Genomic DNA, 26,360 nt, shown 5'->3' with positions numbered 1-26,360 from the left:
CGCAGCATGTGTGGAAATGAAACGTCATCACAGCTAATTAGGTGTTGCACTATGATGCTGCATCAGCCATGGTACAGTATATGTGTGAACCCAATGTAGGAACATGCAAAAAAGCACTGATGCAAGTGTTTACTCTATTATTCATAACAATAGTAAAATAATGACAAGCATTCAATATTAATCAACACGGGCCAAAAAACTGTTTTTGAACTTTGACCGCATCGCATGCATAAGCTTTTGAAGGTGTGCTTTGCTGTGTGTAATTTGGTCAGTGTGGTTCAAGCCATTGAAATGAATGGGTTTCATAGAGCAGCACTTCCCACATCCTGTGCGAAAGCCACTTTAGCTGGTTAAATAGTAGGGGTGTCAAATCGAAATCGATTGAAATTTATGCTCAATGTCGATTATCGAATCAAAAAATAGAATCGTTGATGCTGCCACACCCCCATGTCACGTCAGCTTGGCTTGCCAAGCAGGAAAAAAACAGGCTTGTTGAAGTGCTTGTTAAACTGCAGAAGGAGACCCGTCGACAGAACTTAAACCTTCTCCTCTGTCAATGAAGTCGCCGGTGTGTAAGCATTTTGGATTTCCAGTGAGTTATGTTGACAACGTTCGTGTTGTCGACAAAAAAAAAACAGTTTTGCAAGCTCTGCTATGTCTGTATTACGTACGGTTCGTCCGATAGACAACACCCGCATCGCGATCCTCCGCCCACCCCTGTTGCAAATCCGCTCGCGAAAAGTACACACTCAGGCCCTGTTTACACTGTCTTTGTTTTTAAATGGCATTTTAGAACAACGATTTGACATCCACAGTGGCGTGTAGCATTTCTGAGCAGCCCTCCTTACTCTCTACCTCTGAAAATGCACATCACGTGACCACACAGACACAGACGAACACACAGTCATGCGCTCGAGACAGCAGGTCCAGGCAGTCAGAGGATTGCTTCAATCTTTCACTCACTGGTACTTAGTCATTTTAGCGCACACCTCAGATACTGTTGGCTGGTTCCTGTTGGTTGTGCGTCTTTTTTACCGCTATTATAACGGCACAGATCACTGCCTATTCACGAGTCCCGCAGAAAAAAGTGATTGACAGGTGGTAATTATGTGTGTATCTTGCTTTTATTCATTTACTGTATGATTTGTTTATGGGTAAAACAAAGACCATGTTAAACGGCAGGCTACAAATAATTAATTGGTCATTAATTAATTAATTATTCATAATCGAAAATCGAATCGAATCGTGCCTTTAGAATCGAAAATATAATCGAATCGAGGATTTGGAGGATCGTGACACCCTTATTAAATAGAGACCAACAAGCTCCATAGTGCGAACACAACTTAAATTAAATACATATTTTTCATGTTACAGAGAACAAAATGGCAACCATTTTAATCAAACATACAGGTTGCCATTCGAAGGAAGAAGAATCTGATCCAAACAAGTCCCATGTACAGCTATAGTTTTTTGGTATAGTTCATCCCAGTTATGACAAATCAGCTGGTGAATCTTGCACTGTGGACTAGGTTGCTTTAGCGATCTTTAGCATGGTTTCGCTAGATTCATTGTTCCATTAAGGGGCGCCACACCAAAATTCTACCTGCCACAGCTACATTACAGCTTCTCATTCAAAACATTCAGTCGTTGTTGCTTTTTCAGTAGTGAGTTATAATCGCACCAAAACATATTAAAAGGGAGGTGAATTATAACAGCGCAAACTTTTCTGTAATCGTAGCAGTGCTGTGCGTGATTTGTTTAACCTTTTAAGGTGACTTGCTGACTGACTGACTAGTGCGTGATGCATGAGGCCAGCAAACATGTCGTAGCTTTCAGTTAAGATGAACGCAGTTTCCATAATTATACTTAATTAATAGATAAAGGTCTATGGCTCTGCACATTGATTACATAATACATTTTTACATAAATTTGATCTCGACTTGTGATAATGCGTTCATGACTTTTCTTATTAAAATAATGCCATAGATAGTTGGTAGATCTATGTAAAACCTGAATTTTTTGGATTTTTTCCACAGCTGGATAAAATCCTAGAGGAAACACTGTTTAGTAAAATCAGAGTGACAAATCACAAGGTTTGAGCTATACTGTTGTATTGTTTTGACAATTAATTATTACTTTAACCATTTATTCCTTACAGCCTCATCTTTAAGCAGTCAAAAAAAAAAAAAGATTTTCCATCAAAGCGCAGAACACCGCATCTTTGTGGCATGATGCAATTCGATCCCCCGCACTGATTTATTCAGACAGCTCGATGAAACGACTAAAGATCCACTTGGAGGATGACTCATATTAATGACTCTGAGTCAATTCTTTCTTTTTGAATAACTTTATACATGGTCCACTTTCAGATTTAAAACTCAGCTGGATATTTCCATTCACAGTGTTTAACAGTGCTTGAAAGGTAATTTTCTAAAATCCATAATTGGGGCACTTTAAAAGGCACTTTTTTGCAGTATTTAGACATGTTTAAATTTTATTACAATGATTAGAAAAAAAAACTTGAATAAATGTTTAGACTAACTCTTATTCTGTGATACATAGGGTTTGAGAATGTCATTGATACTGCATGCAAATGTTCTGTAGGATCTAAAATGAGAACACTGAGTCATGTTCCTGGAAAACTACAATTTCTGTCAGCTTTAGTTTAAACTCTAATCAAACACACCTGAACCGGCTAATCAAGGTCTTTCAGTTCATTTGAAAATTACAGGCAGGTGTGCCAGAGCAGGGATAGAACTGAACTCTGCAGAATGGTAGATTTCAAAGAGCTTGACTGAGGAGTTCTCTTCTGGAGAATATCACGAGAGTTATATAGCCAACACTGTTTTTTAATGATCGGTCCATTCTGTGCAATCTTCTTTAAATTGAACTCTCCACTTGATTGACTCTAGTGCCATTTTGCATTAATTTCCATAGCAATTAAGATAGTGAGCGTAAACAGTGCTTAGCCATAAGCTCTCGCAGGCTAAATAAATAAAAACATCAGTCATTCGATGGTAGGATGGACGGTCTTGGAGATAACTCTCTCTGGAAACACATCAAGGGGATGTATACATCTCCCACATCTTCACAGCGGAGGATGCACCGCTACACTCCTAATTGCATACTCCTCCATCCAACCTTAATTAGCTTTGCTTTGCACCGAACCCCAATCAATCAGTCACGTTTTATTAAAGTTTGGCAGGGTTTGGAACAGGCCCCATCATGGAAACGATAATTAAACTGCACGGAGACAACCAAACTTCCAATAAAAGTGTCTGATGGATGCTGACATCAGTTAATCCCTCATATTCTGGTAAATAAATATTAATGAACAAAAACTGCTAAAGTGCTCATGTGAATTTGACCATTCATATATATTTTAACAATGAAAGAAAGGTGGAAAATGACTATTTTGATGCTTCTAATTGCATTTAATTGGCTTATTTAAATACTCTAATTACTCATTTGAAAGTTCAACTTCTCAAAATGTAGATTTTTCCTTACAGCAAACACCCAATAGTACAAAATGACTGACTCATCGGACCAAAATAGAAAGGATATAAAGACTTTTTTTTTTTTTTAACCCATATTCAAAAAAATACTGCTCATTGCCCATTTTGCTGGCCTGATGAGAGGCCTTTTCCCCGAGTTCCTCTCACAATCCTGTAATAAATCCCAGATCTCAGTTGCTGCCAAAAATGCCCTGGCAATCTGCATATTGTTACTGTCACACTTCTGCACAGCCATATCCCTGCTTCATTATTTCACTTAGCCAAATCTCCCCACCAGTCAGTGCCAAAGTTATACCGACATTTTAATGAATTGTCAGCAGCTAATATTCATAAGATATTGAGCTTGCGGATCGCTCATACAATAGGACCTAATTAACAACAGGCCCAATCTCTCGTGTAAATCCGTTGTCACCTCTGCAGCTTTCATTGAGTGCTTGTGTATGTGTGTGGAATGATTGATGGGACGTCAAGTAGTGGACCCAGGGATTATTTGACTTCTAAATGGAAGCGCCGATGTACTTACCACTGCAAGGCTCGACCTCAGCATTCCCAACTCTAATGAGAACACATTATAATATTACACGATAATGGAACCGTTTTTTTTCCGACGTGTACTTTTAACTTAACACATTTATCTTTATTATTTATTATTCTCAGGTTAGGTTACAGAAATCAAGTCTGGTCTACATTATAAGCATTTCTTTATTAGAAGACGTTTATGTTAATAATAGTCTCAGCAACAAACTACTCATATTATTATGATGAAAACTGACGAATCACGTGAACATTTCACAATTTCTTTTTTAAAATGACAGTAGCACAAGTTTTGATTTCCTAATTTTGACCTAATTTTTAAATGTAAATACTGTAAATATGGTCAAATGTGGACTCCACAGTGGCTCAATGGTTAGCACTGTCACCCCACAGCAAGAAGCTCACTGGTTCAAGTTTCAGCTGTGTATGCGTACAGTGAACTCATTGTCATGTTCAAAAAAACAGCTCAGGATGATTTGCGCATATGACATGGCACGTTATCTGGCTGAAAGTAGCCATCAGAAGATGCATACACTGTGGCCATAAAGGGATGGACTAGGTCAGCAACAATACTCAGGTAGGCTGTGGCGTTGACACAGTACTCAATTCGTACTACTGGACTCAAAGTGTGGCAAGAAAAAAAATCCCCCACACCATTACACCACTACCATGAACCACTGAAGTTGTTGACGTCAAATTATGACCCGGCAACGTTTTTCAAATCTTCCATTGTCCAGTATCGGTGAGCTCTGTGAATTGAAGCCTCAGTTTCCTGTTTTTAGCTGGTCTTCTGCTGCTGTAGCCCATTAGCCTCAAGGTTAGATATGTTGTGCATTCAGAGATGCTCTCCTGCATACCTCAGTTATAACGAGTGGTTATTTGAGCTACTGTTGCAGTAACTGTTGAGGTATCAGCTCGAACCAGTCTGGCCATTCTCCTCTGACATCAAAAGGCATTTTTGCCCACAGAACTGCCGCTCACTGGATATTTTCTTTTTTTCAGACCATTCTCGGTAAAGATGATAAAACATCTCTATAGAGATGGTTGTGCATGAAAATCCCAGTAGATCAGCAGTTTCTGAAATACTCAGACCGTCTGGCACCAACAACCATGCCATATTCAAAGTCTTTTGAATCATCTTTCTTCCCCATTCTGATGCTCAGTTTGAACTGCAGCAGATCGCCCTGACCATGTCTACATGCCTAGATGCATTGAATTTCAGCCATGTGATTGGCTGATCACAAATTTGCGTTAACAAGCAGTTGGACAGATGTACCTAATAAAGTGGCTGGTGAGTGTAGGTGAATTTAATGAACTAAAATTGGTTGTAGTGTGGCAATGTAAGTGTATATGGGTGTTTCCAAGTACTGAGATGCAGCTGGAAAGGCATCCGCTGTGTAAAACATATGAAGGATAAGTTGGCAGTTCATTGCGCTGTGGTGACCTTTGATTAATAAAAGAACTAAGCCGAAGGAAAATGAATGAATGAATGAATGAATGAATAAATTAATGAATGAATAGTCAAATGTAAATATTCTGAGCTAGGACTAAAATTAACAATTAAACTTCCATAGTATTTAATTTAAGTGAATTAATTTAAGTGAAGTTTAGTGACTGAATTAAAATATTCCCTTTTGACACGTTTACCATTTAATGTTGTTTGCACAGCTCTATTAAAATTAATTAAAAAAAGCCTCATATACTTACAAATGTTGATTATTGCTAACATTTGGTGCTTAGCGAGTGTTAATTTTAGGTCCTAATTGTATTTAATTAGCACATGTAAACAGATTCTAATTGCTCGCTTGAAAGGTTGACCACTCACAATGCACATTTCCTTTAGCAAACCGTACAGCAAACAGTATTATACTTAATATCGGAGCATCAATCATTATAATTTAACCACTACTATTACATTACATTACATTTGATGAAACCACTGGAGCTGACATTGTTTTATTCAGTTATATTGATATTTCTCCTGAGTGGCTGTTAGAATCTGAGCTAATTACTACGAATTATCTCATAAACAGATCGTTTGGGAAAAATCCTTTCTTCATTCAATGACACATTGAAGGTTATTATCTACAGCCGTGATGGGCCTGTTGAAGTCCATTATGTCAGATGATGTCTGAATATGGGTAGATGAGTATGAAAGCTAGGCCAGGGTTGTAGCGGAAGGTCACCCCGTAAAAGGAGGAGTGCAGGCTTTAAATCACATCCCTCATTGTTGGCTGTCTTTTACCCGACATCCTTGGAGGTCATCATACGAATGCGTACGGGTATCTCATAACTAATGAATATCCATTCCAGTGTCCTCTCCTCCACCAAAGCACCTCCTCACAGCTGGCTCTGAACGGAAGGTCAAGCAGCATATCACCGAAGATAAGACTGTGCGATCACAGGTGGAAAACAGATAAAGAGAGAGAAAGAGAGAGTGGGGGATAGAAGGAATACGAGAGAAAGATATACAGGTTTGTGCTGCTAATAAGCCTAGGTAACGCTTTGATTTGATGTGGGTCAGGGTCACATTGCACTCCTTTCAAGATGAAATAAAGATGGCAGAACTATTCATTTAAAAGGAAAAGAGAGAATAACCGAGGTCTGATCACTTTCATTCGCAGCCTTGCTCAAAGCAGTACCGGAAAAATGAGATGTAGCCTGACATTTGCTCCAACAGACACCTGTGGATTCTTGGCCCAATGAGAAATAGTGCAATTGTGGTTGCGTCTGAATTGGCTTCATGGTAAAATCCTCACATTACTGAATTAACCCCGGGATGTGCAATATTGTGTCTCCAGCAGGCAATTTAGCCCAATCCTGACCGCAATCAACTGCAGATTCATTTTTTTTACTCTTTGTACAAGAAGTCATTCTGTGCTTATTTAAAATAGGATATGTTGTAATAATGGCTGGGGAGATCCCGGTTATGAAAAGGGTGAAAGGAATAGGTTCATTTTAGCACAAGATATGCGGACTCATGCTGTCGTTTTACCAACAGCCTCCTGATGTTGTACTATGTGTAAGCTTGGTTGCTAATTGTTTCCTGTTAATGAACCTGCTGTTTGGAGTGGCAAGTCCAAGCAAGTCGGCAAACAACTGGTAGTGTGTGACTAATTTCTCAAAGCAGCAAATTTTAAACCCTTGGGTAGAGGAGAGAAAAAAAATAATAAAAAATGAGACTGCAGAGAGATCCAACGAAGACAAAATGTTTTCTTTATCTGTGTTGTCTATCCCTATGATTTTACAGCATTCATATTTTTTGCATGCCATTCTATCCTTTCCCAACAGTTTTAAAATGCTCTTTATGGGTTTAGACTGTGGCTAGACGAAAGATCTGACAAAAGCGTGTTTAATTATTATTATTATTATTTTGTTAAGAAAACGTTGCATAAATTCATAAGTGGCTTCACCTCATATATTATGTACAAGTGCAAACACTAGCCTCTTTCACACATACAGACCTTTCCAGAAAACTAGCAACAATTTTCCAGAAAGAGAATATGTGTGAACAGCCCCTTTTTGAAAATACCAGTAAATTTGTTCTGACAATTTTCCAGAAAGAGAAGTTTTAATATTACTGATAATTTGCTGGAATGCTGCTCTGTGTGATTGCAGAAGGAAAATTGCTGGAAAGAGCAGGTTCATGTTTAAAACGTGCTGACGTGAGATGTCTACTCCAGCCAATGAGAACTTTCAGACACATTCACATCTGCGCCGTTTAATAAAATAAAAGCCTTTGAATACTTTGCCAGACACATTTAGCTGCTAGATGTTAGTAAGATAACATTTCTATGTGCTAACTGTGTAAAAAATATTGATAAAATGATTATGATAAACCACTGTTTGTTTACCTTCAAGCTTGGCTTCAGTTGCTTCATGCGTTTGAAGGAGTGCTCCGGTGAGCGCCAGCACACAAATTTTATGTACACCTCAACATGCGAAAGTGTCCCTCCATATGTTTTTATCAAAGTTGTTTACAATACTGCGGTCGTGACAAAGCAGCTGCATGAGTGCTAAAGCTTTAAAAAAAAGTGAAACCATCAACAAAAGTCTGACACCTTCTATGTTTACAAATACAAGCGCAGCCATTTAGAGGTCATTTCTGGTTATTGATGTCAGAATTCACCGGTATTTTGAAATGGATGCATGTACGGTCTTTTACGAAAAAAATTCTGAAACATTATTGCTTGTGTGAACAAGGCTTTTTTTTATTTACTGGTAAAGTTGTTTTCGGATATTTTTTTTCAGATAATTCTGTGTGAAAGGGGCTAATAATCTCTGTTTTGTAAAAACTAAAATAAAATCCCATGAACTGATTCCTAACTGAATTATTCACTCAACTGACTGTAAGAGGTTCATGTGTTAGCATTATATTTACACCACCCCATTTCAAACTAAAACAGAAAAATGTTTATGCACTTCAACAGCTTTTTGAACAATAAGCATAGTTCATTTACACAATGTTTTAAGGCATGAAAATGATTTCAAAGTGCAAAATGTTGAAAGGTATAGTTAGCATCTCCATTTTAGCAACAATAAAAAGCTAGTTTGTAAAAACAGTGACATAACTGAAGTGTCTTAGTCATTTTTGCAGATCTGTATAAATTAGGATTGTTTTGACAAACCATACACAAAACTTCCACAACAGGAATGTGTCAATATACATTTTAGTCAGTAAAAAGCTCATAAAACTCATAGAGTTTACATCTGATCAATTACTGAACCATCATTTTCAAGACTGAAGTTCTAATCCATTTTTAAAATAAGATTTGCTGTTAATTTACTCACCCTTAGGCCATCAACGCTTTCTCTCCTCAGCAGGACACTGAAAATGGCTTTTACGTTGACCAGAAGACCAGATTTCTGAAATGATAACAAAGCGTATCTGGTTCATTAGTCATCCAACTGTAAAATAGGGAAAATACATACAAATACTACACAGTAAACACCGGAAAGTCAAATATCTGATCAAAATGGGATAATAATATGACAAATTATTATAACTATAAAACCACACAACCAAACTAAGAAAACAGATTACAACATATGATGAATAAGCTATATTTGTAATATTTTTAGGTTTAACTGGTCTAGTTCTATATAATATTTTAATATTATATTTTAACAACTGTAGGCTCAATTTAAGCATGTAATATGTACATTTCTAGTTAATTATTGGCTAACACTTTATTTTGATGGTCTGTTTGTTGAATTTAGGTTACATTGCATCTACAGGCCAACTAATTCTCTTTAGATTAATTTACAAGTAGACTGTTAGGATGGGGTTAGTGTAAGTTGACATGTACTTGCTAAGTTTCTTATAGTCAGTTAAATGTCTGCTGAAAGAGTAGTATCAACAGATATCAAGCAGACATTCTACTAATACTCTAATGGACCATCAAAATAAAGTGTTACCAACTATTTCTGTTACTTTAATCCAAGTGTTAACGTGGTGTTACAAAGACATGTTTGTGAATGTTTAAAACAGTGTGCAAAGAAATATTCTGCCTTATTCAGGTCAATATCGTGTTACTTATATTATATTCTACCTTTCCATGAACAGTAAGCATTTAATTACCTTTAAATCTCTTCTGAAGACTGACGAAAACAACTTCATGTTTTTTTTTTTTCTTGCACATGTTCAGTTCTTCATTGCTGAAGTAGCGACGGGGCACTAAGTACTCGCAGTACTCATGTTTCTCGCAGCGTCTCCTACTGGTGACAATAATCACTACACGACTGCTTCTGTAACCAGCAGTCTGCTAAGTATTGTTTATTTCCATGATGTTTTAATGGTCTAAAACGAGGTCGTCCTCTTACATTAACCCTACGAAATTAAATAGTCAGTCTACATAAGAAACTGAACGTGTTTAAAAGCTATATCTATGCAGCCTCGTGTCTTTAGAGCGTTCTGAGCATGCGCAGTAGCAAAAATTGAATTGCGTTGAGGACCCGCGTGTCATGATGACAACAGATGTACCACACACGATTGCATATACTAATGTAAACTAAACCAAACGTTTTTTTAAACCCTTGCTTTTATTACATTTCATGAATTTTGCAAAAATGTTAGATATACTAAAAAAGAAACCCATCTACATCTTCAAAAGCCAAATTGTGAGTAAAATGACAGATTTTTATTATGTATATTTGGTGGTTTGAGGTAGCCTTGGGAATGGCTATTCATTTCAAATATATATATATATATATTTTTTTTTTTTTAAATTGGAATCATTCTTGGATAATATCACATTCATTGTTAATTCCATCAGTTATATGTACCAGCATAAAATCAATACAACTGGCAAATAATCATGTGTTAGGGAATAGATTTAAGAATTGGAGTCGACTCCAAACCCGGAGCCAAACACCCGTGATACACAGTATATCTATAAATCCTTTAATCATATTACTATTGATTAATTCATTAATTTTGTCACCTTAAAAAAGAAGAAGAATCCTTTTTGTTTTTTGTCTGGAGCATTGACCTTAATTAAAGTCCCCTCTAAATCCCCTACCACTCAAAACACTCTTTCTTTTCATCCTCAGCCTGTAAACACCTTGACAGTCTATTTCCCCATGCACAACAACGCAAAGACAAATCGCATTACTCACACTTTGCTTTTGCCAGAGACTCCCACTGTCAGGTTGAGGCTAATGGAACTCGATTTGCAGGGGTCTGGCAAAAGCCACAGAATGACAGCCAACAGAGGGTCAAGATTGAGATGGAATGAGCGTGTTCGTAAGAAAAAAGATCAGAGAAGGATGTTGTTTGGGGAGGTGGATGGTAGGAGCTTCTTTAATGCTCCGGCCCTGAGTGCATGATGGCAAACAGAGAGTCTGTCTTTAGCTCTCTGCCTGTGGAGTGATTGATATGAAAAGAACTAGAGAAGCGCCATGGGGGCGGCTCCCCCTGCCCTCACCCACACGACATGCACCGTTTCCCCTCTGCAGTCAGCCAGGCTGCCCCCTCCGGCCGACAGTGATGGAAAGGAAGGGCTGGTGTTGGAAGCGGAGGGATGATGGCAGGGCATTACAACGCCGTCCCTCAGGACGGACCTCCCTCTACCCTCCATCACAGCAAGCTTCCTCTTCACCTCATCATTCCATCTATACTCATTTGTCCATCTGTCTAATCATCCAAGGCTTTGCTATGTGACGTGCTTGTAATTATGAGGTGGAAGTGAGAGGTGGGCGATCTCGCTGTCAAATTACTATCATTATCCTCAACATTAAGATGATTTACTATCATTATAGTATTTTTATACAACATTTAGTTACAGTCTTCTAATTTAGTTGGACAAGAGGAGTTAAAAATGTGAGGCAACAAAAATGTAATAATGTTTTTTTTTTGTTTTTTTTTTTACTATTTATTATAAAATTGTAAAATAAATCTGGAAACTCATTTCTGGCATAGAACTTAACAATTGTGAGATAATATGTCATAATTATCAAATGAAAGCCAGAAATATATAATATACATGTATATAAAATCAAGCAATTGTATTTTCCAGTAAATGTAAAAAAATTACAATATTTTGAAGTCATGTTGTGCACAATGGGAAGTACTGTGAGAGGAACAATTTGAAAAAATAGTATTTATCAATCTGTAGTTATTATTATTAACTGAACTTATACTGATTCTAGTGCTCATCTACAGCACATTTGATGAACTAAAACAATATAAAAAGTTATGTGTGATCATCGGCTGACATCAAATATTAATATCTGGGTGAGATTAAATGGACAATGAACAATCACTCCTCATACTCATCTTGTTGGATGTAGGATAAAAGGTCAGCAATAAAGATCAGACAATTCACTCATTCATTCATTTTCTTTTCACCTTAGTCCCATTATTAATCCAGGTGCAGGGTCGCCACAGCAGAATGAACCGCCAACTTATCCAGCACGTTTTTTATGCTGCGGATGCCCTTCCAGCCGCAACCCATCTCTGGGAAGATCAGACAATTATGAATCAAAATTGTTTTGGTTAGACAGTTGGGTCAGAATGTTTGTAAAATTGTGATGAATATTATCCTAAGGCTATTAAAAATATATAATAAAATAAAAAAACAAAATAATAATAATAATTGTAGTACAAACCAATTATAATTGTAGAATATTTAATTATATTTAACTGTTATTACTTCTGTTTAAATGAAGTTTGCAGTACACATAAGGGAAGTATATTTTAGAGAAGTACATAAAACTGACTGAAAATGTACTTATTTTCAGTAAGAAGTAACCTACTGTAATAGTACACTTAGATACATTTTTTTTAAAAAGAGAAATACATTTTAGAGAAATCCACCAAAAGTAGAATGAAAATATGCAGTGCTTTCCTATTTACTTTTATTTATTTATTCCATTTAAAATAAGTATACTAATAGTTCACTTGAATAAACTTCTCTTTCATAAGGGCATGCACCCTTCCATACTGCACACATTGTTCAGAAAGAACAAAATGCAGTGTTCTCAATGTTTGCTTGGCCTCCAAATTCCCAGATCTCATTCCAGTTGTGCATCTGGGGTATGTGCTGGACCAACATGTTTGATCAAAGGCAGCTTCACCTCACAACCTACAGAATTTCAAGGATCTGCTGTAAACACTGTTGTGCCAGATAACAAGGGAAACCTTCAGGGGTTTTTAGAGTCCATGCCTTGGGGGTTGGAATCATGTAGAGACTCAGCTGTAGCCCTATTTTAAACAAGTGGTCCTAATGTTTTGGCTCATTTGCGTATGCATACATGTACACTTACCGGCCACATTATTAGGTATACATGTCCAACTGCTCATTAACACAAATTTCTAATCAGTCGAGGCAGCAACTCAATGCATTGAGGCATGTAGACATGGTCAAGACGAACTGCTGCAGTTCAAAAGAAGCATCAGAATAGGGAAGAAAAGTGATTTAAGTAACTATGAACTTTGAACATGGCATGTTTGTTAGTGCCAGACGGGCTGGTCTGAGTATTTGAGTAACTGCTGATCTACTGGGATTTTCACACACAACCATCTCTAGGATTTACAGAGAACTGTCCAAAAAAGACAAAATATCTAGTGAGCGGCAGTTCTTTGGGCGGAAATGCCTTGTTGATGCCAGAGGAGAATGGCCAGACTGGTTCCAGCTTATAGAAAGCCAATAGTAACTGAAATAGCCACTCAACTGAGGCATAAAGAAGAGCATCTCTGAATGCACAACACGTCCAACCTCAAGGCAGATGGGCTACAGCAGGTGCCACTCCTGTCAGCTAAGAACAGGAAACTGAGGCTACAATACGCACATGCTCACCAAAACTGGACAATAAAAGATTGGAAAAATGTTGCCTGGTCTGATGAGTCTCGATTTCTGCTGCAACATTCATGGGGTCAGAATTCGGCATCAACAACATGAAAGCATGGATCATCCTGCCTTGTAACAACGGTTCAGGCTAATGGTAGTGGTGTAATGGTAATGGCCCATTAGTACCAATGTGAGCACCGTGTCATCGCCACAACCTAATGTTGCTGACCATGTCCATCCCTTTAGTGTACCCATCTTCTGATAGCTACTTCCAGCAGGATAATGCACCATGTCATAAAGAGCAAATCATCTCAGACTAGTTTCTTGAAAATGACAATGACTTCACTGTGGCCTCCACAGTCACCAGAGCTCAATCAGATAGAGAACTTTTGGGATGTGTTGTGAATGGGAGATTCGCATCATGGATGTGCAGACAACCAATCTGCAGTAAATCTGAACTTAATCTCTGAGGAGTATTTTCAGTACCTTGTTAAATCTATGCCACAAAAGATTAAGGCAGTTCTGAAAGCAAAATGGGTCCAACCTGGTACTAGTAAGTGTACCTAATAAAGTGGCCGGTGAGTGTGTAAACCCAGCGGGCACCTTGATTTCAAAACAACATTGAAAGAACACGATTTGATGTCATAATTTTGACGTCAATTTGACTTCCACGACATTGATGCCCTGTTGACCACCAAAATATTGAAACAAAAAAAATTAGAATAAAAAAAAAAATTTTTGTTTGAATGTTTAAATTCTAAATTTACACTATTTTGGACGTATGTAAACATACAAATATAAAACATTGGTGCCAAAAATATGTTGAAAATTGATAAGGCCTACAAGATGTTCATATAATCAGTGCTAGATGTTGTCATTTTGACATCAAAGTAGTCAATCGACATCAAATAAATTTATATCATATATTTTTTGACATAAGTTTTAATGTTGTTTTGAAATCTGGTCAACACAATTATGTCAACACAGTAACTACAAAGTGTGCAGCCTTCTTTTCTACATAAATATTTTTCATACTACACTGTGAATGCCTATGCAAATTGTCAAATGTGATTTCCCACTATATGTGGGATTCCTTCCATCAGCAAAGAGAACCTTGGCATAGCTGGAAACTGCAAACACTGTTTCTAATCATCATACAGAGATGTGCACCAGTAGGCTAATCTCATTTTAACATTACATACAGCGCCTGCAGTTATGTGCCTTCTTTATGCTGCAAACCGCAAACAAAAGAAAGGTGGAGTCAGGGATAAGGAAACGCAAGAGATGGAGGAATAAATTGCTGGTTCAGTCCTGTAATGTACGCAAGCTCTAAGTGATTAGCATTAACATTTATGCACATGCCTCTCAAGTCAGCGACTGACCTTCTGTCATTCTGACCACACGCTGAGGAACGCACGCAATAATGCGCGAACAGGTTGTCCTTTCAAAGAATATTCATAGCCGTGGCATTTGCTTTGGGAGGAAAACAAGGTATATCTGGATTTTCCACACAAAAGTTCCCCAGTGTCTAGGTCATGAATTAAACTTATTGCGTATTCCAATGCGCCAGCAGATGTATAAATAGATCTTCATATTTATCCTCCCCATGATGCTCTGCCTCATTCGGGGACTGTGCTGTTTTTTTCTCCCTCTGCTTCATATTTTCAAGCTATCTCGATTTTTCTCTCTATCATCGCATATTCAGCTGGCTTCAGACTGTCAGGCTGGCAGCAGGTGAGGCTTATTTCAAAAACCCATCATTAGACACTTCATTTCCCTGCACGGAAGAGCCAATATTTACAATTGGTGAGGGCGGCCACTGTGCTGAGGAGTGAAAAACCTCTGCTCTGTGGGCCTAGAGGCTGATAACACTGACCCTCAGTCAAGCACTGCCCTAAGGGAGCCACTCAGGGTCTCGGTAAATCCTCCTCATGCACACAGCAGCGGTGCAAGGAAATAAAGAGCTCCTCGATAAATAACCCCCGACAAAAAGTGCAGCAGAGTTTGAACTGCTGTGATTTTTATTTATTTATTTTTTACTGACTGTATCTTCGTTTTGTTGAGATATTTCTCATTAACTCCACAGTGCAAGGCTGTGATTTTTTATTTTTTTTTTTTGTTAAAAACACAATTTCATTTAAATCCTTTTTTAAGAACAATAGTCTAAAGTATGGTAAATTTCAGAGTTAGCTGCTTAATTTCACTTTAAAACTTTTAAATAGTCATTACATATATAATAAATAATACATAAATGATAAATATAATATACTTCAAACCATTAGAGAGTTGCAGTGTATGGGACAGTCTACCAGAAACGTACATTTTCACTTACAAAAAATGTGTTAAAGCCTGTTCTTAAAGCTTGCAGTCCTTAAAAATTCTTTCAAAAACATGCAAGAAATCTTACAATTCAATGATAGAATGCATCCTTGATCACTGTCAGCTTCTCCTCCATCAAATGATGTGACAGCCTTAAAGGTGTATTGCACACATTTTATGTTAAATTTAATGCAAATGTGACAATTGTAAATGTATTTGTATTATATATTTATAGTATTTATTCGTAGAATGTATTGATAATTTTATGTTTTTAATCAATTGATGTGAATAATAACTTAGTCTTGCTATTTCTAAAGCTTTTGTTTTCTAAATAATTTTTAGCCTAACAAAACTATTAAAGCATGGGTTCAATTGGCCTGTGAACAATGTCACAGTTTGTAAATTTGTAAAGCGTTTTTTTTTTTTTTTTTTAATAAAGAAAAAAAAATCTGAGAACCAAATGAATGACATATTCCTTAGAACAACTCACAGAAATCAACCATCAGACCATTTTATAAACTTTTGGGATAAAAAAAATTGTATTCACTGCATTCATGTTTTTATTTCAGGGACATATATAATGTTCGTTTCTGGTAGAATGTTCCATATATAATGCTATAACTTAAAAGTATATACAGTAGTCAACATTTGAAGTGGATCAAAACAGTTTTTCAAAATTGTACTAAGACAAGAATGGTTCTTGTTCACTAATTTTGGGACAATTTGGATTTACGATTTTTATCCACGTTAAGTGTTGACTAAGTATATACTAAAGTATATTTATGCTGCTTTCAAAATCTGTATCACGGATGTCAAATATGTCCCTTAAAGAGATAGTTCAACCAAAAATTTAAGGGTGCATCCACAGTAACCATATATACACTCTCAGAAATAAAGGTACATGAGCTGTCATCGGGGTGGTACCTTTTCAAAAGGTACATAATTCAGGGGGGCTAATAATTATGACATCAACTGTATATATGATCAATGCTACCAGTGACAGAAAATATGAATAATAAATCTGGAATAACTGACAATGTTCATATGGTCTCAATTTTTAGACCAGTGGTTCCTAAAGTGGGTGTTGTGGGACAATAACGAGGGGTCGCTTGGTAATTTCGAAAACTCAAATAAATGTTCTTAAACTATTAGAATTGCCAAATTTATTCATAACCCACAGAACATAGTTGATACTTACGGTTAAAGAAACAACATACAAACAAAAAACCATCAGCCTTTACATTTTTTTTTTTATATTAAGACAAATTATTAAATGACAAATTATATTGTTATTAAACTGTTGCATTTTTGTGTTGTCAATATGCTCATGTTTATATATGCCTATAGTTGTGTGTGCAACATTTGTATATTACAGTTACAGTATAACCACCTTGAAAAATAGGGGTTGCGAGTCACTGACATTGTTATTTTGGGGTTCGCAGGGTGAAACGTTTGGAAACCCCTGCCATAGACTATTGTTATATAATAACATTTTAGTTCATGTCTTCTATGAATCAAGTTAAAAAAATAAATTAAAATAGATGCAATTAATTATATATTAAATAAATTATATCACAAATTTGCTAAAAAAAAAAGCTTATTTGCCAACAATGTAAGCTACAAATTACAATTCATCATCATGAATTATCATTCAGAACACTGCTAGCTTTGATTTTATAAAAATAAAAAAATAAACTAAAAAAAAACTTTGCGACCAGCAAGGGATTCCCAAAAAGCTTTAGGGCTGCAATCATTTTGCATGGTGCCACTGTGAACATTATGGATGTGACATATGAGAGAGAGAGTGTTGTAAGGTGAATGTCTGCGTGCGTTTGGACGCTAGGTCCTGTTGTTTGTAAGTCGATCGATAAAATGCATGCTTGGCAGTGCCATTGGCACATTTAGAAATCCAGCGGGGTTAACAGGGCTTTATTCTCCTAAGGAACAAATGCCACACATTAAGAACAAGCTGAGGATCCTTAGGAGAATTTGAACTCTGGCAGGGCTGCTAAGACTGATGAAAGCACAGGATTTTCAGTTGCTCCCTGGCACTGAAGATATGCTGAATCAGGAACTTGCAAGATGTACAATGTGGTACATGTGTTCCCAAAAGAACAGACTTAAAAGAGGAAACACTTTCAAGGCACTTTCCCTGATGAAATAAATAGAAACTATGTTAATCAAATTTATATATAAAACAATCAATGAAAGACACAGTGTTTTACAGAATGTATTTTATTGTAAAGCTATAAGGAAGGAGTACTTACAAGATAGTATTTCTTTGATTTGCTCAGCAAAAATAAAAGACAACATTTTTTTTTCCTCATTTTTTTTTCTTCCTCGTTGTGTTTAACATGCGGATATTGATAAGAACATAATGGAACGAATAAGGGCTAAAACTCTTCAAAGCCACTGTTTTGCAAATAACACAAAACCCAGGAATAAAATAAGACTCATAAAAAGAGACAGTAAAACTTTAAAATAGACTAGAAGCCAGTGAATGGTTACTGATGACATTTTAGACATGGGCACACCAACTCTGCACCCCCCCCAATCACATTCATCCTAACAAGATCTACTTTTAAAAAATATTGTACAATTTCAGTTTGTCTTTCAACATGTCCTTTTTTTTTTGTTTTCCTTTTCGAAAAGCCACGTTATTAGCATGTACATAAAACTGTACAAAGAAAACAAGGCATCACAAGCATTTTGATATAAATATAACCAACACTTATAGGCTACAAACTTGTACGTCCTGTAATTATCTATTTAAATGGTGGATGTCCTTCAATTACTTAACGCAGGATTTTTAATAGTAAGATGAAATGCAGGCAGACGCCTGCAAAACACTAACGCTCTATCTGTTCATTTCAGAGCCAAAGTCATAGTAATGAAGCCGCTCAGCCACCGCTTCGCAAAATAAATGGCTGATTTGGTTTTTAATCTTTTTCCAGGGTTAGAATGATGCTGTTTACTCTGTACTTCTATTATGCGCAGAGATGCATGGTGAGCCTGATTATGCACGGTGACATTACGGCACGATGACATGTTCGTTCATAACTCCTAATACCTGGACCAATGCGGCGGGGTGGCTCGGCTCCAAAATGAGTCCATGCGTCAGACAAAGAACTGATTCTTAAGTCACATTGGATTTGATTGATTTCCATGTAATCAAATACACGATTCAGCACAAATGAAATAGAGCTTACAGTAGGATGAAATTGAACATCAGTCATGAGCAGGCCCACACGGAATCTGTGTCGGCAGAAAGCTCTGTAGATTTACACACAACTGGAACGCCCACTGTTTAAAAAAACAAACAAACATCCACATCATGCGTGTCTGTTTATTAAATATTTGGCTAATTTGATAGTCTTTTCAGCTACCCATTAAGCTCCATTTAACCATGTTTAAATCCATTACACATTTTCTTTTGCAGCAAAAAAATCAGCACACATACATACACACTACAAACAAATGCAGATTCCATTTGGGCCAGATCATAAAATTGGCAAATGCCTAAAGAAAAGATATGTGGTGTAAAGTATATACTTTAAGTACAAGCAATGTTAACGTTCACATTAAATGCTCATTACTCTGTCTGGATTGAACATCACCATCCAAAAAGAAAGAAAGTAAAGTACATGAATATGTATAAAACAAATAATCACTTCATAGTTTGCGTTGTATTGCAAATAACCACCTAAAAGGGATGTGTGGAATGGTAAAATTAGCTTTGTGGGAAAAAGGAACAAAGAAAAACACATTTGTTTGGTATAAAATAACCGTAGCTTAATATCCAGAATTACAATTATTTCAGTTTTCTCAAACAATAAACAAAATCATAAATATTCATATAAAATGAAACTGGCTAAGTATACCCAGCAGAAATAAGACATTTACATGATGTCAGAATGACGTTGTACCCCAATGTCATGTGGAAGTTGCTCTTTTGGAAATGAAAATCCTGTTGATGTAAGAAGCTAATATCAGGCCGATGTCAATGCCCAATGTTAAACCTAAAATCGACAATAACAATGTCTAATGATGTTACAGCTTGACATTGTGTGGACAGCACCACTATGATGTCTATCAGATGTTCGATTGTTGTTTCCATACCTGACGAATAAATCTCAGTATTTGATGTCAACATGAGGTTGGTTTAAGATGTTTTCTCGATGTTGGATTTTGGTCAGATTCCAAAAAACCTCACATCAACAGAATATCAACGTCTTATGATGTTACAGCTTGACATTGTGTGGACGTTACCACTATGACGTCTATCAGACGTTTGATTGTGGTTGCTATACCTGATGAATAAATGTCAGTATTTGACGTCAATATGATGTTGGTTTAAGATGTTTTCTCGACGATGGATTTTGGTCACTTTCCAACAAATTCTAAAATCAACCAAATATCAACGTCTAATGATGTAAAAGCTTGACGTTGTGTGGACGTTACCACTGTGATGTCTATCAGATGTTCGATTGTGGTTTCCATACCTGACAAATAAATCTCAGTATTTGATGTCAATATGATGTTGGTTTAAGACGTTTTCTCGATGTTAAATTTTAGTCAGATTCCAAAAAACCTCAAATCAATGAAATATCAACATCTAATAATGTTACAGCTTGACGTTATGTGGACGTTACCTCCAAGACGTCTATTAGATGTTTGATTGCTGTTGTTGTACCTGATAAATGAATGTCAGTATTAGACATTGATATGATGTTGCTTTTAGATGTTGTCTCAACGTTGGATTTTGGTCTCTTTCCAACAAAACCTAAAATCAACCAAATGTCAACTTAATTTGACATCATTATTGGACATCAAAGTAACGTTGTCCTTAGACGCTGGCTAGACATTGAATTTTGGTCACCTGACATCATGATCTAAATCTAACCTAAATTTAACGTCTAATGATGTTGTGTGCCTGCTGGGTATATTTGAGCAACATAATCATTCAGACCTTTGTAAACACAGGTCTCTTTTTGAATAAGAAACTACCTAAATTCCCCCCACAAAAAAGACCAGATCCCACACAAGAGTAAAATATATTGCTGTCAAATAACAAACAGCTACAATTGCAGGATAAGACTGATCTGTCTTCCCCTTTTGTGATATTTATCTTCTTTGATTTTTTGCCCCATGATGATTTTACACCCAGTGTTATTTCTTTTCCATCACATTCTCCGCACCGTTGTCCAATGTTTCACGCAGCAAGAAACGTTTTACTAAATGAAATGCCACAACACAATTTGGGCATTCAAAAATTCTAGCAAAATTCGAAAATTGATGTGTGGAGCTTGAAAATGTCTTGCTTTAAAGGTAGCGAGCAGATCTATTGTTATATCTACACACTACCACCAGTGTGTAAAGATGCACTCATTCACACACACACACACACACACACACACACACACACACACACACACACACGCACACACGCACACACACACACACACACAAACACACACACACACACACACACACACACACACACACACACACACACACACACACAGAGTGATTTGACCTATCAGTATCTGTGACAGTTGCTCTCCGGGGATAAACTCCAGGTTTTCCCAGTGGGAGCGAGAGACTGTCTAACTGTCATGCAGCGTTTGGGGTTCATGCAGCCTGGGCAGCTTCTGTTTGTCACTGCAAAAAACAGCTCTAAGGTCAGTAGTCGGCAGGGATGATTAAAAGAACAGGAAGTTAAATGTGTACTGTAAAGCAAACAAACTAGTAGGATCAAATCGGATCATGCCAAACAAGAGCTTTTTGTATCTCCTCTGATCTGCAACAGGCTTGGTAGCACTTGAACAAAGGTACCATCACAGGAGAATCAAATTGGACATACTGTATGCTATTTACTTAGGGTGCGTCTCAATCGGTAGTCAGGGTCAGGTGCGCTGCTGGGTTGGCGGGCCCTTCAAAATGTCTCTGGGGCCCCCCACTGTTGCCTAAAAGCAAGGAGGTCACTGGTTTGAGTCCCGGCTGAGTCAGTTGGCATTTCTGTGTAGAGTTTGTATTTTCTCCCCATGTTCGCGTAGGTTTCCTATAGGTGCTCGGGTTTCCCCCACTAGAGCGCTTCGGTAAAATTGAACGTTTTTAATTGTTTGATGGTTGAAATGTTACAGATATATGAAACAATCTAATTATTTAGCTATAATGTACTTTAAAAATGTAAAACTAATATATGAAAATGATTTGTTTTTAGTTTATTCATTCATGTTCATCCGCTCTCTGGGCCGGATGGGGGGGGGGGCATCCTAGGAGAGAACCCCAGACTTCCTACTTGTATGTGAGGGTCACACTCATGACCGAAAAATCAGGGAGCATTGATGCTTGCTTTGCTCTCTTAATGGAAGTTCGAAATTGTGAAACATGATTTATGTGAACTAAATCATCCAACATAATCCTAACAGTTTGTCATTATGTTGGATTCACTTTGAATGGGAGACATCAAGCATTGACAAACTGAATTGCGACATTGCTTGCTCCAGAAGTTGGAAATTTCTTAAATTTTATAGCGCCAACTTAAGTGTCAGCCATGCTTCAATCGCTGGCGCTGAAGCTTAGTGTGAATGTACCGTCAGTATCCCAGTGTGTAGTGAGGCAAACTCATCACTGTTCCTACTAGTGATGTAATTCGTGTACATGACCCCGCAAGCTAGGGAGCTGATTGAGACGCACCCTTAGTCATTCCAGTGTTTGGTCTTTCAGTGTTCAAATAAAGGGGGTCAGCTGTGAACTAAATGAATCCACTCTCTCAAAAGGAAATGTCACACCAAATGTGCTTCACCTGAGACTCCAACCTTTAGCATTTGGGGTCATTGTGTGTCTGTGTGTGTTTTTAAAAAAGGAGACTTTATATAAATTCAAAAACGTGGAGCTCTGCCAATGTTGACTCTACACCTACAGAGTTAACATCCGAGGTGAAGAACCGGTTTTAAGTGGTGACTTTGCTGTGCGACATGGTGTAAATTATAGTGCACTTATTGTGTGTTGCTGGGGCCTTGAATACTCATTATAGCTTCTGCTGACCTGCATCACAACTGATGCAATCTCTGTTACCGTCAGCCACTATTAATAACGGTCCTAAATGAACTTCCTGTAAACTCTATCTGAAAGACGTCGCTTTCAGATGTGGAAATTAGAGGTTCTAACAAAAGCGTCCCAGTTAGGTGAGTGCCTGTTTGACTTTGTGGTAATAGGTTAGTGTAATTTAGACATTCCTAGGCTCACTGTGGGAGTCTTGTTATGTCATGCGCTCAAAGCACAGTTAAAACAGAATCTCAGATGTTCTCGAATATACTGGATTTGTTGAATACAACTTTAATGTGGTCAAACACAAGAGAAATGTTCTGCTGCCACGATTTTTGAACTTGTGTACCTCTTGCGAGCGTTCATTTTTGACAGGGTCAGGCCCACAACAGAGCAGAGCGAAAATCTCTGACAAAACCACACATCTACACAACAGAGTTTGACACGTCCGAAAACGAGTAGGCTATTGCACAGCACATGGACAGTTTTTTTTTTTCTTTTTTTTTAGTTTTTGTGAAAGTTGTTGCTCCTCACTAGGGTTGAGATGGGTTGAACAATGCTCTTCCAGAGGGCAAGTCACCTAAAGCCTCAGCTCCTTGCAGAAAGACTTCTGATGAAGTAAAGAAGAATTACAGAGGAAGAGTTACTGGGGAAGCTTCCTAGGGGAGCCCATCAAATTTGTCCGAAATGACAAATGGCATCATGCAAACCTGCTGTAATCCATTTGTTTCCCTTGGATTTTGCCCCAAATTCAAGTTCTTTTGAGTCCACGGCAGAGGCTCATACTGTGGATTATTAGCATTCCAAGGTCCAGAACTGCTGTCCTTCTTTTACTGGCAGAAAGGGAAATCCTCTGAGCAATGTCTCTTCTACTATCATCAACAGAAGAAGCTGCGGTGGCTTCAAGGGTCTGTACAACTAAATAGTAAATCAAAACTGGCTCATCAGACATGTAGTATTTACATCGCTGTACATTAAGAAATGAGTTTCCTATTTAAAAAAAAAAGACAAATGTAAGAAACCATTCAGTGCTGAAAGAAAAGTGGATGTTTTCCCTTCTGTAAAGTATGCATGTTGAGAATTTCTCTCTTGGATTGCCAGTATTTGGTTTGCCAGTTCATCTGGCTTGAGTTCTTACTACAGATGCACCCACACACACATAAGAAAAAAGTACTATTTGGATGTGTAGGTCAGTGTATATGTTTTAGGTAAGCATAACTACAGTCTGATCATAAGTATACATGTATATATATATATAATTAAAAAATTCGGTGAACTAATCCAAATCAAACAAGAATATAACCTTGACATTAAATTATCACAAAGTTCACTTAAAAATTGTCCTTACATTCTTTCGTTTAGAAGTTTACATGGGGATTGTGTTCTTCGTTTTATATTCACAAAATTGTTTTCTACTATTTTTTTTTATTATTCTCTTTATTCATATCTATTGGGCTTCCAGAGCCTCTAACAATGTGCAGGGTTGTCTGAAACCCCAAGGGTTTTAAATAAGGTCTCTAGCTGTTATGTGTCAGCCATTAGGCTTATAGCTGAGGAGATTGGAGAAGACGTCTGTGTAAATTGGGGTCTGGTGGTGTAGGAGAATTAGCAGGTGTTTTGACAACGAGGCCTTTTATCCTCTCACAGGCATTGCTGATCACAAGTAAACTGGATCAAAAGTGGAATCGAACCTAGACGGAGAACAGGTGAATCACAGGTAGATTTCTCTTTTGGAGCCTTGGCTGGATGGTGTGGTTGCAGGGACGTAATCAGCTGTCTGATTCAGGGGAATCTCCTCCCGGGGACAGTCCTTGCCGGAGTCGCCGCCTGTGGAATAGGCACTAGTGTAGGGAGGCAAAAAACGAATGCTGGCCACTTTGTTGCTCCCGCCTCCACTCCGCTCCTCTCCGTGAGGCTTAGAGCTGCTGTCAGCCATCAGACGCTCTTGACCCTCTCTCTCCTGGTAAGGCACAAAGGTGGAGAGCTTGGGCCCGCTCTTTGCACTCTTGCTGCGGTTGGGCGAGGGCTGTCCGGGCATCCAGCAGGAATCTGAGTGGCCGTATTCTGTACATTCGCGAGTGCATTTTCCCGTCATGGCCACGTCAGGTAGAGGCCTCAAATCTGAAAGAAAAAAAGAATAGAATAATGAGGCAATTTCAGTTAATCTAAATCAAAGCACAAATGGAAAAAAAACTCTGAAAGAAAATGGCATTTTCTGCTAAATAGAACCATTTTAAGTGCTACGTAAAACCTGTAATGAATCCCCAGCGGTTCTTTGAGGGGGTTAGGGTGCTACATATTAATACATATGTGCCTTGGATGGCTTGTAATCATAGGGGAACCACAGAAAGTGCATTTTTTATAGCATGTATACACTTAAAAATAAAGGTACAAAATCAGTCACTTGGGCAGAACCTTTTCAAACGGTATCTTTTTTATTGTTACTATCTGGTCCTTAAATGTTAATGTCAATTTTATTTATATAGCATTATTAAACAGATCTATAGGTTAACCAATGTGCTGCACAATACGCATCACTACAAAGAAAAATATAAAATTATAGCTAAAACAGACCGTTTTCGTTGATAAAATGCCAAAACAAAGAGGTAAGTTTTTTAACCTAAATTTAAAAACAGACAGAGATTAAACAGATCTAATACAGAGGGACAGAGCATTCCACAACCTAGGACCAGCTACTGCAAAGCATGGTCACCTCTGCATTTCAGCCACGACTTAGAGATACAAAACAATCTCTAATTAGATGACCGAAGAGATCAACCAGGCTGATGCTCAATCAACATGTCTGACAGATGAGAAGGTGCCAGGCCATTTAGAGATTTAAAAACCAAGAGAAGAATTTTAAAAGAGACTCGAAAGTGCACAGGCAACCAGTGCAAAGATTGTAAAACTGGTGTAATGGGGTCATGTTTTTTGGTACCTTTTAAAAGCCTTGCAGCACCATTTTTTAACTAATTGTAAATGGGATAAGGTTTTCTGACTAATAGCAAAGTATAGCGAGTTAAAGAAGTCCAACCTAGTGGTAATAAAAGCATGGGTTATTTTTTCAAAACATATATTTCAAAATAGATTTTTTTTTTCTAGATAGAATAGATTTACCTGTTTTTAAGAGTTGAAGCTTAAAGAAGCAGGATTTAACACTGCATTTATCTGTTTGTCAAAGCTCAAGACATCATCCAGAATAACTCCCAGATTTTTTACTCAGGGCTTCATAGAAAAACTTGATTTTTCAAGATTAACTACAGGTGCTCTAGAAGAGTTAAAAGGTAAAGTATATTATTACCCTAAAAAATACAAATGTGTACCTCATAGTATATCTTAAAGATACAAAAGTGTACTCTAAAGGTACTAATGCTCATCTTTACCGTACAAGTGGCAGATTTTGTACACTTGCTCTTAATAGTGTATAGTGCTACATATATCACCTTAACCACCCCAAAGAATTGCCAAAGAACCAATACAGCACATAAATTATTTCTCCTTACGAGTAAAAGAACCGCTGAAGATTTTATTATTATTTTTTATTCAAATTGGGTATGTTTGAGCATTTTTAGGGTTGTATCTTGTGACATCATGTCCTGTTTTTTTAATCACCTTTCAATAAAACTACACAAGATGCTATTTTGACCCATCT

The 26,360-nt window shown here is 37.3% G+C and overlaps 1 protein-coding gene and 1 long non-coding RNA gene across 4 annotated transcripts in view; both read right to left on the bottom strand.

Moving 5' to 3' along the window:
• LOC141377565 (uncharacterized) overlaps positions 1-9,703 on the bottom strand; it is a 59,970-nt gene extending 50,267 nt beyond the window's left edge. Inside the window, exons 1-2 of the long non-coding RNA XR_012389920.1 lie at positions 9,631-9,703; positions 8,841-8,915 (exon numbers count right to left, since the gene is read on the bottom strand). This is a non-coding gene — a long non-coding RNA (uncharacterized lncRNA). The remainder of the gene's footprint in view (positions 1-8,840; positions 8,916-9,630) is intronic.
• A 9,287-nt stretch (positions 9,704-18,990) lies between these two features.
• The window catches only part of pcdh1b (protocadherin 1b), a 305,888-nt gene continuing 298,518 nt past the window's right edge, over positions 18,991-26,360 (bottom strand). For all 3 annotated transcript variants that reach the window (XM_073922116.1, XM_009291220.5, XM_009291219.5), the window contains one exon: positions 18,991-24,829. In XM_073922116.1, coding sequence (XP_073778217.1) covers positions 24,420-24,829 — 410 coding nt within the window. In that variant the 3' untranslated portion in view covers positions 18,991-24,419. The remainder of the gene's footprint in view (positions 24,830-26,360) is intronic.

The sequence above is a fragment of the Danio rerio genome, chromosome 14, assembly GCF_049306965.1.
Source record: "Danio rerio strain Tuebingen ecotype United States chromosome 14, GRCz12tu, whole genome shotgun sequence".
Lineage (NCBI taxonomy): Eukaryota > Metazoa > Chordata > Actinopteri > Cypriniformes > Danionidae > Danio > Danio rerio.
The sequence above is the reverse complement of the archived record's forward strand: the minus strand, read 5'-3'. Positions and strand labels throughout refer to the sequence as shown.